The following is a 17,049-nucleotide window of genomic DNA, read 5'->3' as shown; positions in this document are numbered from 1 at the left end:
CATTTTGGAACAGCTTAATTCCCAAATGTTTTGGTTCTGGAATGCCACAAACCCAGAAGTGACTGTTCCAGTTTGCGAACATTTTTTGGAAGCCAAACATCCGACGGGGCTTCTGCAGCTTCTGATTGGCTACAGGAGCTTCCTGCATCCAATCAGAAGCCGCGCTTTGGTTTCCGAACGTTCCGGAAATCCGTTTGACTTCCAAGGTACAGCTGTACAAGAATAGATTTTAAAATATCAGTCATATGACCACTTCCACTGTAATCTGATATGGTATAGTCCAGACACAATTCCCCCCCTGGCCTCCTCAGCGTGAACCAGGCCTCCAGCTGGTCACCAAGTATCTCTTATGGCATCCCTTTTGCTATAAGTAATAATAATAATTTTATTATTTATACTCTGCCCACCTGGCTGGGTACTTCTTTTTTATTCTGCCACTACAGTGGTGCCCCGCAAGACGAATGCCTCGCAAGATGGAAAACCCGCTAGACGAAAGGGTTTTCCGTTTTGGAGGTGCTTCGCAAAACGAATTTCCTATGGGCTTGCTTCGCAAGACGAAAATGTCTTGCGAGTTCCTGCAGGGTTTTTTTTCTCCCCCCCCTTTTTCCCAAGCCGCTAAGTCGCTAAGCCGCTTATCAGCTGATCCGCTAAGCCGCTTAACAGCTGATCCGCTAAGCCCGCTAAGCCGCTAATAGCACTAATCCGCTAAGCCGCTAATGGGCTTGCTTCGCAAGACGAAAAAACCGCAAGACGAAGAGACTCGCGGAACGGATTCTTTTCGTCTTGCGAGGCACCACTGTAAATGGTAATCCTTTGTACCACTTTACTGTGGGGAAATCTTCCATTAGACCGACTGAGCACTTTACCCCCTTAGAATTCCTGTTCAGATACAACAGGCACACGCTGTCTGTATGTTCAAGAAGGGATGGAAGACATTTTTGTTTAAACACGCTTTTCCACCTGAAGGAAAAGGTTAAATAAACCTATCTTTTGTCGGGTTTCCGTATGGCAAGCTGTGTTACGGCACGTTTGCGAATAGCCTTGAGACTCGTGTGAAATAATATTCATAAATTAGGAAAATAAAACAAATAAATATGCTCTTTCAATGCCCCCAACCTGGTTGCCAGACGTTTAAGAAACTTTGCCCCTCATCCATGATACTGAGCATCAACAGGCTGGGAAACCACAAAGATTTTCAAATTGCGCAGAGGGGAGTAAGCAACAATTTTGGGGGTTTTTCCACGATGTGTCTTTGATAGCTTACCACTTCTGTTTGTGCACTGTAGGAGAACAACAGTATGAACCTGTACACAGAAGAAAGCCCAACTGGCTTCCACGGTTCTTAAATAAGTAAATATGGGATTGCAACCTAAAACGCTTAACTGGAGACAGCACGTCCGACTGGGGCAAGGATCTATTCTTGCTGGGTCCTTTGGGCGACACGTCCCATTTGCAGGGCTCAATTTTTAATTTTTCTCCTTACTTCGGAGGATGTTTATATGAATAAAGCAAGAGACTTTGAAATCCTGTGCACACTGGAAGTTCTTCATAAATGATAAATAGCCACAGTAAAAAGTTGTATAATTCTATCAAGCTGCACAGCAGAGAGAGAGAGGGGGGGATGAAGCAAGGCTGTTGCCTCCGTTGAGATGCCAGCTGCCTTTGGTTCTCCCTAGCAGCAGCCATTTCATTAGTCATCTGGAACTATTCTCATCCCACATAGTCATTGATATATGTTTTAACTGTCTGAGCTTGCCATTCTCCTCCTCCTCCCTTGCCATCCCCTTTTCCAAGTGTGTGGTGTTTTTATCATCCTGAAGACAAGGACTATCTTCTCTCTGATCTTGTAAGATGCTCTGAGAGCCTTATTTGCTGAAGAGCAGGGTAAAAACGCTTTAAATAAATGCATAAGTATGTATTCACTACTTCTGTAAATGACCAGGTAGCTCAACAAAAATAAAACTGTAACGCAAATGCAAAAGCAAAGTAGAATTTCTGGACAATGGAGTTGTCAAACACAACACCTCTTCTGATTTTTGTTTTCAAAAATCTAAAATATTTTAACATCTTCCCATGGCAACCAGTGGTCCATAGGATAATGTCTAGCCTGCATATCTGATTCATTCTCTCTCTCTCTCTCTCTCTCCCCCCACCTTTGTGCTCATATTTCATGCGCATTAGTCTCCCTTGCCCATCTTGTGCCTGTCTCTGTCGTTCTCTGCCTTCTCTCATGGTGAAACTTCACTTCCACAAGGACAACACAATATCAAGAGCCTTGGCAACCATGCAGTGATTGTGCTCAGTATGCCCTGAATCTAACAAACAACTCTAGGCTTAGGTTACGGACATACGAAGACATCATTATGCCACGTTATCACAACTCGTCACAAACCTGCTGTGATGCTGAAGTTTTGGCCTTTGCTGAAAATACAGGATCCTTCTGAGAAGCATTAATCATCATCACCAGCTCATCCTTTGAATCTACTATCTGTATAAGGTTTGGTGAGGAAGGAGGGATGGAAAAAGTCAAGTGTTAGAAGTCAAAATAGGGACACGCCTATACCCCTCGTTAAGTCTACACTAGCTTCCCATGATCAACAGACTGATAGCGACAACAGAGATAAGATTATGAAGTCAGAGGGAAATCTCCCTCGCATATACAAAAACTGATATATGTTTTTAAGAAATGCTCTGTGTAACATTGTTAATCTGCTTTGGTAAACCTCTTAAACCTTGGTAATACACTCTGTAAACATATTATAAAGGTTTTCAGAGTTGAAAAGAGTGTTGCCAAGCTGCAGTCTACACACTATGTCTTCTGTGATTAGATACAACTTATGCAGCACCACGGTACATCCAATAATGTCTACATGACACCAACTGGACATTATTGGAGGCGGCAAGGTAACTTTCCATATGATGATGGAACTTCTACATAATGAGTTACTCCACTATGAAATAGTGGTCTATAAATATCTGTACAAATAAATAAGGGCATGCACCAAAAACTTCATGGAAAATGTGAGTTTCAAGGAGAGAGAGAGGCAACAACTTGCAGCCATTTTTGAAAACAAGTTTCGGACATAAGGGACAGGGTGAGAAAGGGAAAGGGAAGGAGATGTTCAGACAGATGATGGACCTGAACACCAGCAGGAGTATTGGGATGCACCAGGATAAGAGGATGCAAAGCCACAGGGAACTTTGAAAGTACAGATGAGGATTTTGTGATGGATCCCAGGCTGAAAGACGGTGTAGGAATTAAGGACAGCTGTCAGGTGGTCTGAGCAATAAAACAGATGACTTGTTTGGTGGTAGAGCATTGGTATAGGGTGGGTGTAGGAAGAGGGGAGAGAAGGTTGCAGCTTTCAGAATGGGAGATGACAAGACCACAAATCAGAATATTTGCTGACAAAGCAGAAAAGAAAGGCTGCATTTTTACAATGTTAAAACAGGTGAAATTGAATTGACTGGGTGGCAGTGTGGAAGAGAGGTGGCTATCCACTGAGGAAGGTGGTGATATTCTCAATGGACACAGAGATGCAAACCTCTAATACAGAGTATATGAGGAAAGGAAACAAAGGAATGAGTTTGAGAAGGCGATGGAACATATAAGCAGCAATGTCAGAGAAGTACTTAAGAACTGAGGAATGAATGGAGGGGGATCTTGGTCTGGGATAGGGAGACAAAACTGGGTACCAGCATATAGGCAATATGAAAACCATGGGATCTGACGGAATAACCTAGGATTGGGAACAACAATATATCACTGAGACAGATTCTTATGGAAACAGGGAACCGAGAAATGAGAGATTGGTCAGGCAGGAAGAGATCCAGTTGAGGACAGAAACTAGGGCAAGAAGGGAATCTGGCAAGATAGGACAGAGACCCCTGAATTTGCCCATGAGGAAATCATCTGCTGAGGGCACTTTAAATAGAGAGCAGGAGAGGAGTTGGAGGAGAAAGAAGTGAGAATAAGCCATTTTGCAGACATTTTGAAATTGTAATTCTGCCGGTGTTCTATTTAAACCCAGACTTATTTTTTATTTATGTAATTATAAGCATTTTAAAATTTTGAAATGGAATAAATAAATGAAAAGTGGGAGTAAGCAGTCGACTGAAGGAGTTTGGAGACAACAGAAACAGAAAAGGAAGGCACTTAGAGAGATGGATAAGTCTATGAATGTTTTCCTGAGAATGGGAGAAAACTGTGACGTGCTGGAATGAAGCATGGATGGAACCAGAGGAAACGGACAGGCTGATTACATTGTGAAGAGATGTCGACTGCAGTTACCTTGCTTATGTCTGATTCTGATTTGCTTAAACATATGCTCTGAAGCTCCTGCACAAGGTCTACTTCATCATCAGAACCAACTGATAGCCTCTGCTCCAGGTTTAACACACTTAGTGGGTCATCTTCTAGACGTCTAAGAAAACAAAACAAAAGCCAATTTAATTTATTCTACAAGTTCATTAAAAAAAAATCATTCTTGACACTGTTGCCTAGGAAAGGTGAGATTTCAAAATTGAGAGTTTAGGGTCTACTCAAAATATATCTGGATTGAATATTACTTCTATGAGTGGTTTAATTAACCTTCCCTGCTACATGGGCATTTCCTTACTAATCTACAAGGGAGAAATGGCCTTTTCTAGTATAACGTGCGAGCAAGTTCACACATGCAACATTAAACGATGGCAACCATTAAACACTGCAGACAGACCTTTCATATCATCAAACATAAATGCAAGCACAATATTTTTTTAACAGAGGCATTTCAAACATTTACATAGGAGTGAGTCACAATCTGTTGAAACAACAGATAATGTATATATGTAAAGTGTTCTCCCAAAGCTGCAAATCCTCTGGAGAAGTAAAACTAAACTTGACTTGAGTCTCATTCAGTTAATCTGTGCCTTTGACCATTTGCTCAACAGTATATAGAATGGACAGCAGAATTTTTAGAAAGTATCACACTGTTTTAAGGACTGCCATTCTGCAAACTAAAACAGATGGGAATTCATTCCTGTGAACTATTCGAAAGCAAGTGGGTAGGCTGTTCTGTTTCGTATAAGCCAGGAACGTCATAGAATGTTCCTGAAGACCAGGCATGTGTCCAATAGCACTCACATGCACATTGCCAGGATCAGCTCAAGACATTTTGATACCTGAGGCACCTCCCTCCCATTCAGGAAAAATGGGGTGATGGATGATCAGGAACATCAGGAACAAGGGAGAAAGATTGACATTGGGATCTGCTGCCCTGGTGGACCCTTGCGACCTGAAGCAGTTGCCTCACCTTGCCTCATGGGTGCACCAACCCTGCACATTGCTCTCAACCACTTTTATCTTTTTAACAAAACATGTTGAGGCTGTGACAACCGGCAGCAAAGAACCTGCAGTTCTTCAGGACTTGTGCTTTCCAACCTTTGTGGCATTTTGGCAGGTTGTGAATTGGCAGCTTTGTGTTTGCCATCTGCACGTGGTTTGATATTTTGGCTACGGCATCCAGCCAGAGTAATTTAAGGTGAATATTATTGTCTGCATATTGTCCCATTTCCTTTGTAGTTGGGGGAGGGGAGGGCAATGATGCTCTCCTCATCTCACACGACAGGCTTACTGACCCCAGGGCAAACAATTATCTAAAATTTCCTAGAAAACAGACCGGGACAAAGCCATATAAAAATGTACAGTACTAGATTATTACAGAATTTGGTTATTTAGTTTTATCATTGCCTAATAATTTTCCAGTCCCCCTCCAAAAGCAACTTACTTTTTTGTTAGAGAAGCCATTTTGTTCCCATTTTCCTGCAATATGTTCTTTGACTTGACACCTACACAAGACGAAGGATGAGAAGCATTGACACACACATACAGTCGGTGGGAGTAATCCATGAAGCACCAATGGTGCCAATCCTGTACAGTGGTACCTCAGGTTAAGAACTGAATTTGTTTCGGAGATCCGTTCTTAACCTGAAACTGTTCTTAACCTGAGGTACAACTTTAGCTAATGGGGCCTCCCGCTGCTGCCGCCACGCGATTTGTGTTCTCATCCTGAAGCAAAGTTCTTAACCTGAGGTACTATTTCTGGGTTATCGGAGTCTGTAACCTAAAGCATCTGTAACCCGAGGTACCACTGTACAGTCATACCTCAGGTTACAGCCGCTTCAGGTTGCGTTTTTTTGTGTTACGTACCACCGAAACACGGAAGTACTAGAACGGGTTACTTCCGGGTTTCGGGGGTCGTGCATGCGCAGAAGCGCCGAATCGCAACCCGCGTGTGTGCAGACGTGCTGCTGCAGGTTGTGAACGCTGTGGGTTGCGAACATGCATCCTGCACAGATCACATTTGCAACCTGAGCGTCCACTGTATCTGTTTTAGCAGGGTTAAAGAGAAGTTGCTCTTCAGCAGTGGTGAGTGGATTATGCATATCGTTGGTAAAGAACAACAACAACAACAACAACAACAACTCAGAAATGAAAGAGCCTTGACTGAACAGTTAAAGGACAGAACGTTCACATTAAACAGAATTTCCTGGCCCATCTCTGCAGTTCCTATGAGGTCTATTATTCCCAGGGCCTTTCATTCCCATTAGCCATTACCTTCTGCATTCTCCTCTTTCCTACTCCAGGACTGGGCTGACAAGTGGCCTGATTTCTTACGAGGACTGGTGCTCACTTTTCTCCAAGCGATGCTTTCTCCTCTTTTCTTGGGGCAATTCTTGTAGTTTGACACCATAGAGAGGGGGAAGTTTCCTCCTTTGAAATCAGCAATGTACCGATCCAGCTCTGAAATATTGAGAACAAAATAAGCCGTGGTGATAATTCAAGACCTGAAATATTATAATGTGATGCCGAATGCAGAGCTTTTTTTAAAAAAACCACCATGGTTTTATGGAACTGGAAGATTTGCTGTGATTGCAAGGATGAATAAAGAGGTCGAACAATGAAATATTATAGGTTTTTGAGACTTAACTGATTGGTTTTGTGGGCTCAGCAGTAAGCACTAGATCTCTTACAATCGTGGGCTACCTAATTGCTCAACCAGAAATAAATCACGGGCCCCAATGTAAAAATGAACTACCTTTGGTTTCACAAAGAAACACACAAGCAAATGACACAGGAAGCACCAGGGGCAGAAACCGTGTGTGTGATGATTGCATGAGAGAGAAAGAGAAGAGATGAATGCAAAAATAGAGATTCAGGCCCTCGTAGCCAGAAAGGAGAAAGCTGCAGTGCCTGGACCAATAAAGGGAACTATGAGCAATATACTCAAACACTTGGCCACAACAAAAATAAGAAAAAAATTGAGAATTTATCTACATCTGTGAACACGTCAGACTCCTTGCAAAATAAAAATATCTAGTGCTCAAACTCCATGGGAAAGACCCATGCAATTGACCACACCTATGTGGCTGTAGCTAATAATAATAATAATAATAATAATAATAATAATAATAATATAAATATATACCACTCTTCATCTGTAGACCTCAGGGCAGTTCACAACATAACAGTGCCGAGAGATGAACTCATGGAGAAATGTCTCCCTCAACTTTAGTTTAACATTACATGATCAGTGATCTTCATAGTTTTGTGGTCAAGAATGAATTTTCCCCAAATCAGACAGGCAAGCAAGAGCAGTTTGCTTTTGACTTGCTTAAGATATTCTGATCACTCCAAAACATGTTTCTTGAAACCATGCCTGAGATGCAGTAGTTAGTGGGTGCTATCAATGTCTTCTAGGATTGCTGGGTTATAGCCTTCAGTTTCCTTCCTGGACTTTTAAGTCTAGCAATCAACCCGTTTACTATTTCCCACCTGCTCTGGGAAGAGGACATCCATGCAGAACAGCTTTATTTAAGAGGATGCTGAGCGCAGCTTTCACCACAGCCTGTTGCCCTTGGCTCGGACTTTTCTTGACTGCCATCTGTCCCAGTGTGGATGGTCTTTTCAGAGAAGCTCTGGAGAGAATTGCTTCTTGAACCCGGGGAGCAATGACAGAATTCCATAACTTGGACATCCACCTTTGAGTACAGAGGGAAAAGAAATAGCACTAAGGCATGAACATTGTAGCTACAGCTTTTTTCATCCTAGCATGAGAAGCTGTTGAAATTCCCTCTTCTGGTATGGGGCAATAGCTTAGAGGCAGAATGCATGCTTTGAGTTCAGAAGATCCTATATTCAGTCCCTTGCATGTTGGTAAAAAAAAATCAGGTGATATAAAATAGCTGTTCCTGAGACCACAGAGAGCTCCTACAAATCCTGAGAAAGACACCTGGACAGCAAACCATTGCTGTCTTATACAGTCGTACCTTGGTTGTTGAACTTAATCCATTCTGGGAATCCGTTTGACTCCCAAAACGGTTTGAAAACCAAGGCGCGGCTTCCGATTGGCTGCAGGAGCTTCCTGCACTCAATTGGAAGCCATGGGAGCCACGTTGGATGTCTGGCTTCCGAAAAACATTTGCAAACTGGAACACTCACTTCCAGGTTTACAGCGTTTGGGAGCCAAAACGTCCGAGAACCAAGGCGTTCGAGAACCAAGGTACAATTGTACTTGGGCTGTACAAGCACTTCCAAGAACTTGAACCTCCCTTTCTATGTGGCAAGTGTGTCATGCAATCATAATCAAAGACATAAAATGTAATTTTAGCCCCTGGATTTAATAGTCTAATGGAGGCCCAGTGTGTATTACTGCAGTTGTGAAGCACACAATTACTTTCCCCTACTACTGCCATTGCATGCTTTGCAACTCCTTATATATTCCTGATATGTTATATCAAAAAACTAACTAACCAAAGAGTTTGCCAGCTTTAATAAAAAAAGTGAGAAAATACCCATGAGCATTTAAGGAACTCATTTACATCATAGCACCATCATGATTGTCGGAATGAAATAATAAGTATAAGAATAATAAATACAGCATCTGTAACCAAGTACATGTCTACACAGTGGTACTGCAACTATTTTTTTTAAAAAAAGAAAGAAGTTATTCTGCTGTGTGTTGTACATGAATGTAATTAAGCAGTACATCAGGGCTTGCCAACCTTTTTGAAGCAGCAGGTACATTTTGAATTTTGAGAAAGAGCTGTGGGTGCCAGTCGCAAAATGGCTGCCGAGAAGGCACGGTGTAACACAAAATTAGAAAGAGTATAGCCATGGGAGAAAGATTGGGAAACTCTATAAATTTGAATTAGTGGTGCTAGGACAGATTACAGTGATGTACTGGAGAAGTAAGTATTTTAAGGATGTCACTGCTGCACTGTATCATGAATGAAGATTAAACGACAAGACTTACTTCACTGTTGTGTGGCTGTGACCAGGCACCACCGGACAAGACAGAAAATGCTTCGGTCCAACAAGTGCTTCAGGTGCACCAAGCCGTGATAAACATGAATTGAGTTGGTGCCAGACTGCGAGAATCCAATCTATGATCTTGCACACTGGATCACACGGAGGAGGCATTTTTCCTTTGAACTGGAGAGAGAGCAGATGATTGGTTTTGGACCTCTTTGAAGAAGGAAAGCAACTTCACAACGCAACATGCTGTACCTAAGCAGTAGGTTTCACTAAAACGAACACCTGCATGCTCATTCCTTGATAACCGCAGCATCAAGCAGTCACTGCTCGTGTGAAAAACCCACCATGGATCAAATACCACCAATACACCTGTCCTTCTCACTTCTCATCACCATAAATACAAGTGCTTTTCAATGGTGCTTTCATGGCTGAAAGTCATAGTGTTGAGTGACCAAGCAATAAGATATCAAATGGTGTACAGGCATGTGTGAATTATTTCCAAACTCGGAAAGATGAAAACATTTGAGTTCTTTTACTAAAAACTTTTACTAAAAAACCGGAGGCATTTCTATTAAGTATTATAGATAAAGAGATCCCAAAAAATCTAAGAGAGGTATTCTTGTATGCAACCGCAGCGGCCAAGGGATGGAAAGATCACGAGGCTCCAAAAATAACAGATTGGCAAATCAAATTACAGGAATTGGTGGAGACAGCTCATTTGACTAGTAAACTCAGAGGAAACTCAAAGCAAAAATTTGTGGGAAAATGGGATGGTTATAGAAGATATGTTCAAAAATACAATAATAGTTTTGACTCCATGCTAGCATTCGAGTGATAAAGGAACTAAAAGGAGGTGGATAACAATTAAGGATTTATTATGTTTTCAGAATGTATTAGAAAAATTATATAGAAAGGTTTATTGTTTTGTGTACATTCAAATGTAAGATAAAATATATGCAAAGGGATTTGACAGGAAGTCAAAGTTGAAGAAAAGATTTTGGAAGATAAAAGGGGAAAAAATATTTACTTTCATTATTATCATTTTGTGTGTGGGTGTGGGTGTGTGGGTGTCTGCACATATATGTGTTGTTGTATGCAATGTTTGGGAGGAAATAAGATGGGGGAAAAGAAAGTCATTGTGTTGAGTGACCAAGCAATAAGATATCAAATGGTGTACAGGCATGTGTGAATTATTTCCAAACTCGGAAAGATGAAAACATTTGAGTTCTTTTGAAACAACACAGGCAATGGCCAGAAACTCCAAAGCACATCTAAATGTAAACTAGAAGATGAAAAGTCAGTAGGATGCTCCAGCTTCTAATATGAACCAAAATTTTAATATTTGAAACTATGGAGGGTTTTATTTCGCCCTTCCAGTGGTAGTAACATCAACTGATTTCTTGAACAAACCCTATAATAACGGACAAGGGTTGTACACTTGTACATTTTAATGGGGCTTTTTTTTAAAGAAGAACATCCCAATAGATGAATAAAGCCTAATTCTATACGAAGCATTCACACTTAAGTCCCAGTAGAAGCATTCCAGAGATATTGGCTATGCACTCTGCCTTCAACTGGCATATCATCACCACCTCAAGAGGGAACAAGGCATAACATTACATATAGCAAGAACAAGGCATAACATTACATATAGCAGTGTTGCCAGCAGTGTGCAGATGCTCTTGCTTAAGCCATCTTGCCAGGACAAGCTTGGGGAATATGACTGCTGCACATCTAATGTTACAAAGGAACAAATGAAGCCTCTGGGACTGTAACTTTTCTCCCAATTAACATTTAATGCTACCTGGGCACAAGTTCCGACCGGCACATTGGTGGTGAAAAGTCTCGATCTGGGAAGGCGAAAATGCATCAGTCCTGTCAGCAGTGCTTTAAGTCTATTCATCATTTCAATTTCCCACAATGCCATTGTGGTAGCATTGCTAAGGGGCCCTAGATGCAGACATTGGGCACTATTTCACCACCAAATGAGCCCATTACGGTCTACTGATGGAGAACTCATTCACTGGATCATCACCTTGTCATGGTGAGTGGGCTTGCACGTTCCTATGACCCTTGTGAGCAAAGCCATCAGGAATCTCATGCTCCCAGCAGGGTCACCCAAGGCGGTAAGGTCAAAGGGGAGGAGCTAGACAAAGGATGATCCAAAAAGTTCTCAATGGCAGAACAGGCGGGCAATAAGCGGTATGTTACAACAGCTATGAAGGCTGCAGCTGATAAGAATCTACCGGTCATTGTGATACTCATGCTATCGGAAAGGAGTCTTACTGTGAAGACTGTGCATTGGTCAGTATGCACTGATCTACACACAAAAAACAAATTCACGCACAGGTGTCTTCCAAAACCACTGTTAAAACTACGTTTATGGAAGACAATCTTACTTGGCTACAAGTGATCGCCAAAGAAGACAGATAGTTGGACTTGTCCCAAGTGAAAGCATACTGGGATATGATTTATAATGAACTTAAGAAAGTGTTTAAGAACACTTTTCATAAGAAAACAGAAGCTTTCTTGCTAGGTATTCTGGGAGAAGAGATTCCCAAGAAAGACTATACTCTATTTTTATACGCTACAACAGCAGCACGGATTCTTTTAGCCTGGAAATGGAAGCAGCAAGAAATTCCGACAGTAGAGGAATGGCAAAATAAGATGATTGAATATGTAGAACTGGCAAAACGGTCCAGGAAAATCTGAGACCAGTGAGACCAACGGTTTGAAAAAGACTGGAGTAAATTTATTACGTATTTGAAAGAGCATTGTAAACATTTAACAACACTAACAGGACTGATTTAAAGGTTTGCTAGTCAAAAGTAGAAGCTTGTTTACAATTAAAAGGAATATGAAAGCAAAAAGAAAAGCAGATAGGGGAAATGAGAAATGTGGATGAAATTATGATTGGAAGCTAGAAAGTCAGTTTAGAGGGATGGGGGTAAGTTGACAACTCAAGAGAGTCAAAATATAGGTGATGATAAGAAATGTAAAAATTGTATGGCGTTCGTTGAAAATGAAAATGCTAATAAATATTATTATAAAAAAAGAAAAAACATGCACCCAGAGTTTTGTTTTGTTTCCGTGTAAATAATCTTGCACCTCTCACAAAAAAGAGGGCTCTCTTGTTTTATAACAACTGTATAAAGAAAGGGCCAAGTACTATGGCTCTCTCGCACAGCGGAGGCCTACTGCTATCAATGACTTCAAATTTCAAATTATTCCTTCAGTTCTCATTGTGCTGGTTTGCTCATTTGCTGAAGCTATTTCGGCGCATTTATGCCCTTGCTTCCATTTTGCTCGTTTTCAATTAAAAAACACTTGTAGACAACGGGGAGCACTCCAGGCATTTAACAAAGATAGAGGCAGAGATCTGGAAATGACAGAAGAACCATACACAAGTATTCAGTTAAGGGATAATGCCTTGTTTTGAGGCAAGAGCTAAAAAGGAAATCCTTTCATAAGAAATAACTCATGTTCTTCCTAATCTCATTAGAAGCAGGGCTTTCTGGTGTGCAGTCAGACCAGCTGTGGAAAGATACCATTTTGTTTTGTTTTTTACAGCGCTGCTTTCATAGTCCTGTTGTGGACATTTAATTGAAATTAATTTTAAAAGGGAATATCACGATGAGGGTTGTGTATATATTAGTATAAAATGCACAGACTTCTGTACCAAGGTAACCCTAATTCACCACCCTGTATACATTATTGGCTCATTTTGAATAATGTAAATCTGCAATCCTATACCTACTTATCTGGGAGAAAATCCCATCGAACTCAACGAGACTTGCTTCTGCATAGACATATAAGATTCCACTATATATTCATCTTGCTCTCACCACAGGGAAATGTTTTGCACTTCCAAACCAACATTGAATACTACCACAATACTTTGCTGTTTCAGTTCATATGTGGAGTGGCAGCTATTACGGGTGATGAGTGCTCTCTGGAAGTTCATCACAGAAAGCACACCTTTCATGAGCTTTCTCCAAAAATCCCAAGATAAAACTTGGCTCCAATATGAACCTTTTCTAGGAATGCACTAAAAGCCCCAGAACTCCCCTTCCCTCCCTGTTGTTTTTTACATGGTTGCTGCTGTTTCATAAGCACCAAGTGGGAGGGAGGAATTTCATCATGATTACCTGATACCTTATGAATCTCTTGCTTGGTTCATTATTCGACCTATCTCCCGCTGGAACAGCAGAAGAAGGTAGTTTAGGGAAGAGGAAGGAAAGGGAAGAGGAGGCTGGAAGAGAACTGGGTTGATGTGTGGGGTGGAAGAAGCTGAGATCTTTTTTAGCTCAAATAAAAATCCAAGCCCAAGAAGAATTATAACACTGCAATGTTCATCTTCTATTGAGACAGACATTATGAGTCCTGGATGTTGTACAGTCGTACCTTGGATCCCAAACGCCCTGGAACTCGGATGTTTTGGCTCCTGAATGGCACAAACCTGGAAGTGACTGTTCCAGTTTGCAAACGTTCTTTTGGAACCCAAATGTCCGATGGGGCTTCCATGACTTCTGATTGGCTGCAGGAGCATCCTGCAGCCGATCAGAAGCTGCAATTTGGTTTTTGAACGTTTTGGAAGTTGAACGGATTTCCGGAATGGATTCCATTCGACTTCCAAGGTACGACTGTATTTTTGAGAGTCAAAATACAAAAATTTCAGTGACCTCACTAACTACTGTGCAACTATAGCTCTATAGACTACAGTATACCTTATACAAATATTACTGTGATGATGTATGTGGTGTGCCTTGAACGTGGAAAGAACACAACAAACCCAACATATCTAAATATCAAAGCAGCAATGTATAGCTTGCTTTCATTTACAATGGGCTCACATCCTTGAGGTTTCAATCTCTTAATCCAAGTTGGCTTCTGGGTCTCCTAGAAGAACTGTCAAAGAACTGTCTCTCAGGTGCTGCTTGCGGAAGAAGTCACACCTGCTAAATTTCTCTCTGCCATATATTCTCGAGATCAGCTCTCCGCCACCACGGGCTCAAGAAAAATCACTTAAAGCTAGCTCCTGACAAACACCAGTTTCACTAAGCAGCAATGATTTATGACTTCATTTCAAAGGGAGTAGGATGATAAACCATCCATTGCTAACTAGGATTTGAAGCTCTCCATGCTGCCAGGAGACCTACAATCAGAGGAGGAGGAGGAGGAGGAGGAGGAGAAGGAGAAGGAGAAGAAGAAGAAGGAGGAGGAGGAGGAGGAGGAGGAGGAGGAGGAGGCTTCAGGTTTTTTGCGGAATGAAAATTTAAGAATCTTCTTAATTTCATTATATATGATATCCGAAAATTTTCTTATTCTTTTACACTCCAACCACAGCGGCTAGGATTCTAATTCTAATTTGAAAAGTGACAACATCCCCACCAAAACAGACTGGCAAATGAGAATGATTGAAGATCTACAACTCGCAAAGATGAAAGGAAGAATAAGAAGAAACTCAATACAAAAAGTTAATAAAGATTGAATAACTTTTGAAGAATATAATAGAAATTACTGTGATAATGCTAACCTCTGGGCAGACGAAGAATGAATCATGAAATATAAAGAAAGTATATAATAAAACCAATTGGAAGAAATGGAAATTAATAATAATGAAATGTGTATAGGTTAACAAATGTAAAATAGCACAATGAAAAGAATCAGAAGTTAGTGTCAAGGGTGTGTTTGGTGTGTTTATGTTGTAATATGTGTAGTGTGTAGAGGTGTCACTGCTTTTAAAAACCGACCTGAAGTGGTTTCCATCCCTTATGTGTCTGTGACAAACCTGAAGGGTAAGAGCTTATAACCAGGCAACAACTCAACACTGCTGCAGTACAGCTGGGTGGATTTTCTTTTTTCTTTTTTAATTATACATCAATTAAGATCAGTTTACGTATTACTAATAACATTTAACTTAAATAATACATAAAACACATCCAATACACACTACACCTCTATTGAAGTCTTAAATGGTAGCAGTTACAGCAGACAGAAAATGCCTCCGTCACACGTATTGGTGATGTAATTGACTACCAATAAGCCAAGACCTCTCAAAAGCAATTCTGCAATTTGATTTAAGAAAGGCTTATGCATGAAAGTTACTGGTTTGTTGCTGGTACGTAGGAATGATGATGAAGTTCCATCTGTGTATTTATAAATATATACAGTCAAACCTCGGCTCCCGAATGGCTCTGTTTTCAATCTTTTCAGCACCCAAATGCCAAAAACCTGGAAGTAAATGCTCCGGTTTTCGAATGTTTTTTGGAAGCTGAACATCTGACGTGGCTTCCGCTTGAGTGCAGGAAACTCTTGCAACCAACTGGAAGCCGTGCCTCGGTTGTTGAATATTTCGGAACGGACTTCCGGAACGAATTACATTCAACAACAGAGGTTTAACTGCATCTCAATTCATAAACTAAATCGCAGAACTTATTGAGCGGTATACAAACGCTCACTTCTTTGTCCTCCAAAATGGAAGAGCTTTAGTTCTCTTATTAATTTATTTGGTTCTAGTAACGCCGAACACCTTTTGTAGTGAACAGTGACCTGAAACTCACGCAGGCATGCTCCTACCTTGCTTAAAACCTTCCTTCTTAAGAACCTTTGCAGGAGGCCATGGATTGGTTCTCCGTCCCATCTTAGCTGAACCCAGAGGAAATGTTGCTGAACCATCAGGTCAGAGCCTTGAAGCCGAGATTTTGCAATGGTCCCCATAAGAAAACAATTCTCGTGGAAGTAATAAGCTTCAGATGCACCATTGGCTAAACAAAACAAAAACAAAACAACCAAAAGAGAAGAAAAACTCAAAATAAAACATCCAGGTGACAGAGTCCAAATGAAAGCTCATTTAAATGGATTACATATCACTGTGGCAGGGTTTGTATGCGACTCCCCTGTCATTCTGTACTGAGCTAAGCCTCAAACCATACCATGAACCTTGCTTATAGCTTGTGGTTTGTCTGGAGAGAGCTAATCCATGAGCCTGGGTTCAGGTGCCCTGCTAAGGCTATGGCTTAGCTCAGTGCAATGCACTGCAGAGAGATCAGCGAGGAGTCAGGTGCAGGCTGGGATGTTTGTGAGTTTGTGCTAAGCCTGTGTCAAGGGCAAACTTCCAAAGAAAACTCTGCTCTTTAAAACAAAATAAAGAAAATTCCTTCCAGTAGCACCTTAGAGACCAACTAAGTTTGTTATTGGTATGAGCTTTCGTGTGCATGCACACGTCTTCAGATACTTTAAAAGTATGTTTTCCATAATAGTGAACCCTAGAGAAACAAAAAAACATTTCTGTACCTTTCTTCATAGTGTAGGGGTTCTCAGAGCCACGGTTTTCAAGGGGTTGGAGAAACTCCCCCAGTAATTCCAATAATGTCGCTTTTTCCAAATTCTCTAAAATTACAATGGTTCTGTTGTTTACAGAAGGCTGTTTCACGGGGAGCAGGCAACCTGTGGATACAAAGAGCTTATTGTGGCTGGCAGAGAGAGGCCTCCCTCTCTCGATTTACAACATGCATTTTTCATAATAAGAACATATCTAGAGCATGTAGGAACTTTGATGCTGCTTTTGTCCACACCCCCTTTGCCCCCCAAATATCTCATGGAAGGGGTGACTAACCTTCCTTGGCTCAAGGGCCACATTCCCTGTTGGCTATCTCTCCAAGGGCCACATGCTAGCAGTTGGGGGGTCTAACCAAAAGTGAGAATAGTGCCCCCTCTCTCTCACACACAGAAGCACACAGCCCCTCCCT

At 41.2% G+C, this 17,049-nt stretch overlaps 1 protein-coding gene across 3 annotated transcripts in view; it reads right to left on the bottom strand.

The window, feature by feature from the left end:
• CTTNBP2 (cortactin binding protein 2) overlaps positions 1-17,049 on the bottom strand; it is a 118,396-nt gene that overhangs the window by 6,888 nt on the left and 94,459 nt on the right. Inside the window, exons 15-22 of one of the 3 annotated variants that reach the window (XM_053405901.1) lie at positions 16,595-16,747; positions 15,878-16,065; positions 9,297-9,475; positions 7,817-8,022; positions 6,599-6,784; positions 5,769-5,829; positions 4,292-4,424; positions 2,393-2,488 (exon numbers count right to left, since the gene is read on the bottom strand). In XM_053405901.1, coding sequence (XP_053261876.1) covers positions 2,393-2,488; positions 4,292-4,424; positions 5,769-5,829; positions 6,599-6,784; positions 7,817-8,022; positions 9,297-9,475; positions 15,878-16,065; positions 16,595-16,747 — 1,202 coding nt within the window. Of the gene's footprint in view, positions 1-2,392; positions 2,489-4,291; positions 4,425-5,768; positions 5,830-6,598; positions 6,785-7,816; positions 8,023-9,296; positions 9,476-15,877; positions 16,066-16,594; positions 16,748-17,049 lie in introns of those variants that run through there. The other 2 variants (XM_053405902.1, XM_053405903.1) reach the window with 2 other exon arrangements.

The sequence above is a fragment of the Podarcis raffonei genome, chromosome 10 (genome assembly GCF_027172205.1).
Source record: "Podarcis raffonei isolate rPodRaf1 chromosome 10, rPodRaf1.pri, whole genome shotgun sequence".
Taxonomy (NCBI): domain Eukaryota; kingdom Metazoa; phylum Chordata; class Lepidosauria; order Squamata; family Lacertidae; genus Podarcis; species Podarcis raffonei.
The sequence above is the reverse complement of the archived record's forward strand: the minus strand, read 5'-3'. Positions and strand labels throughout refer to the sequence as shown.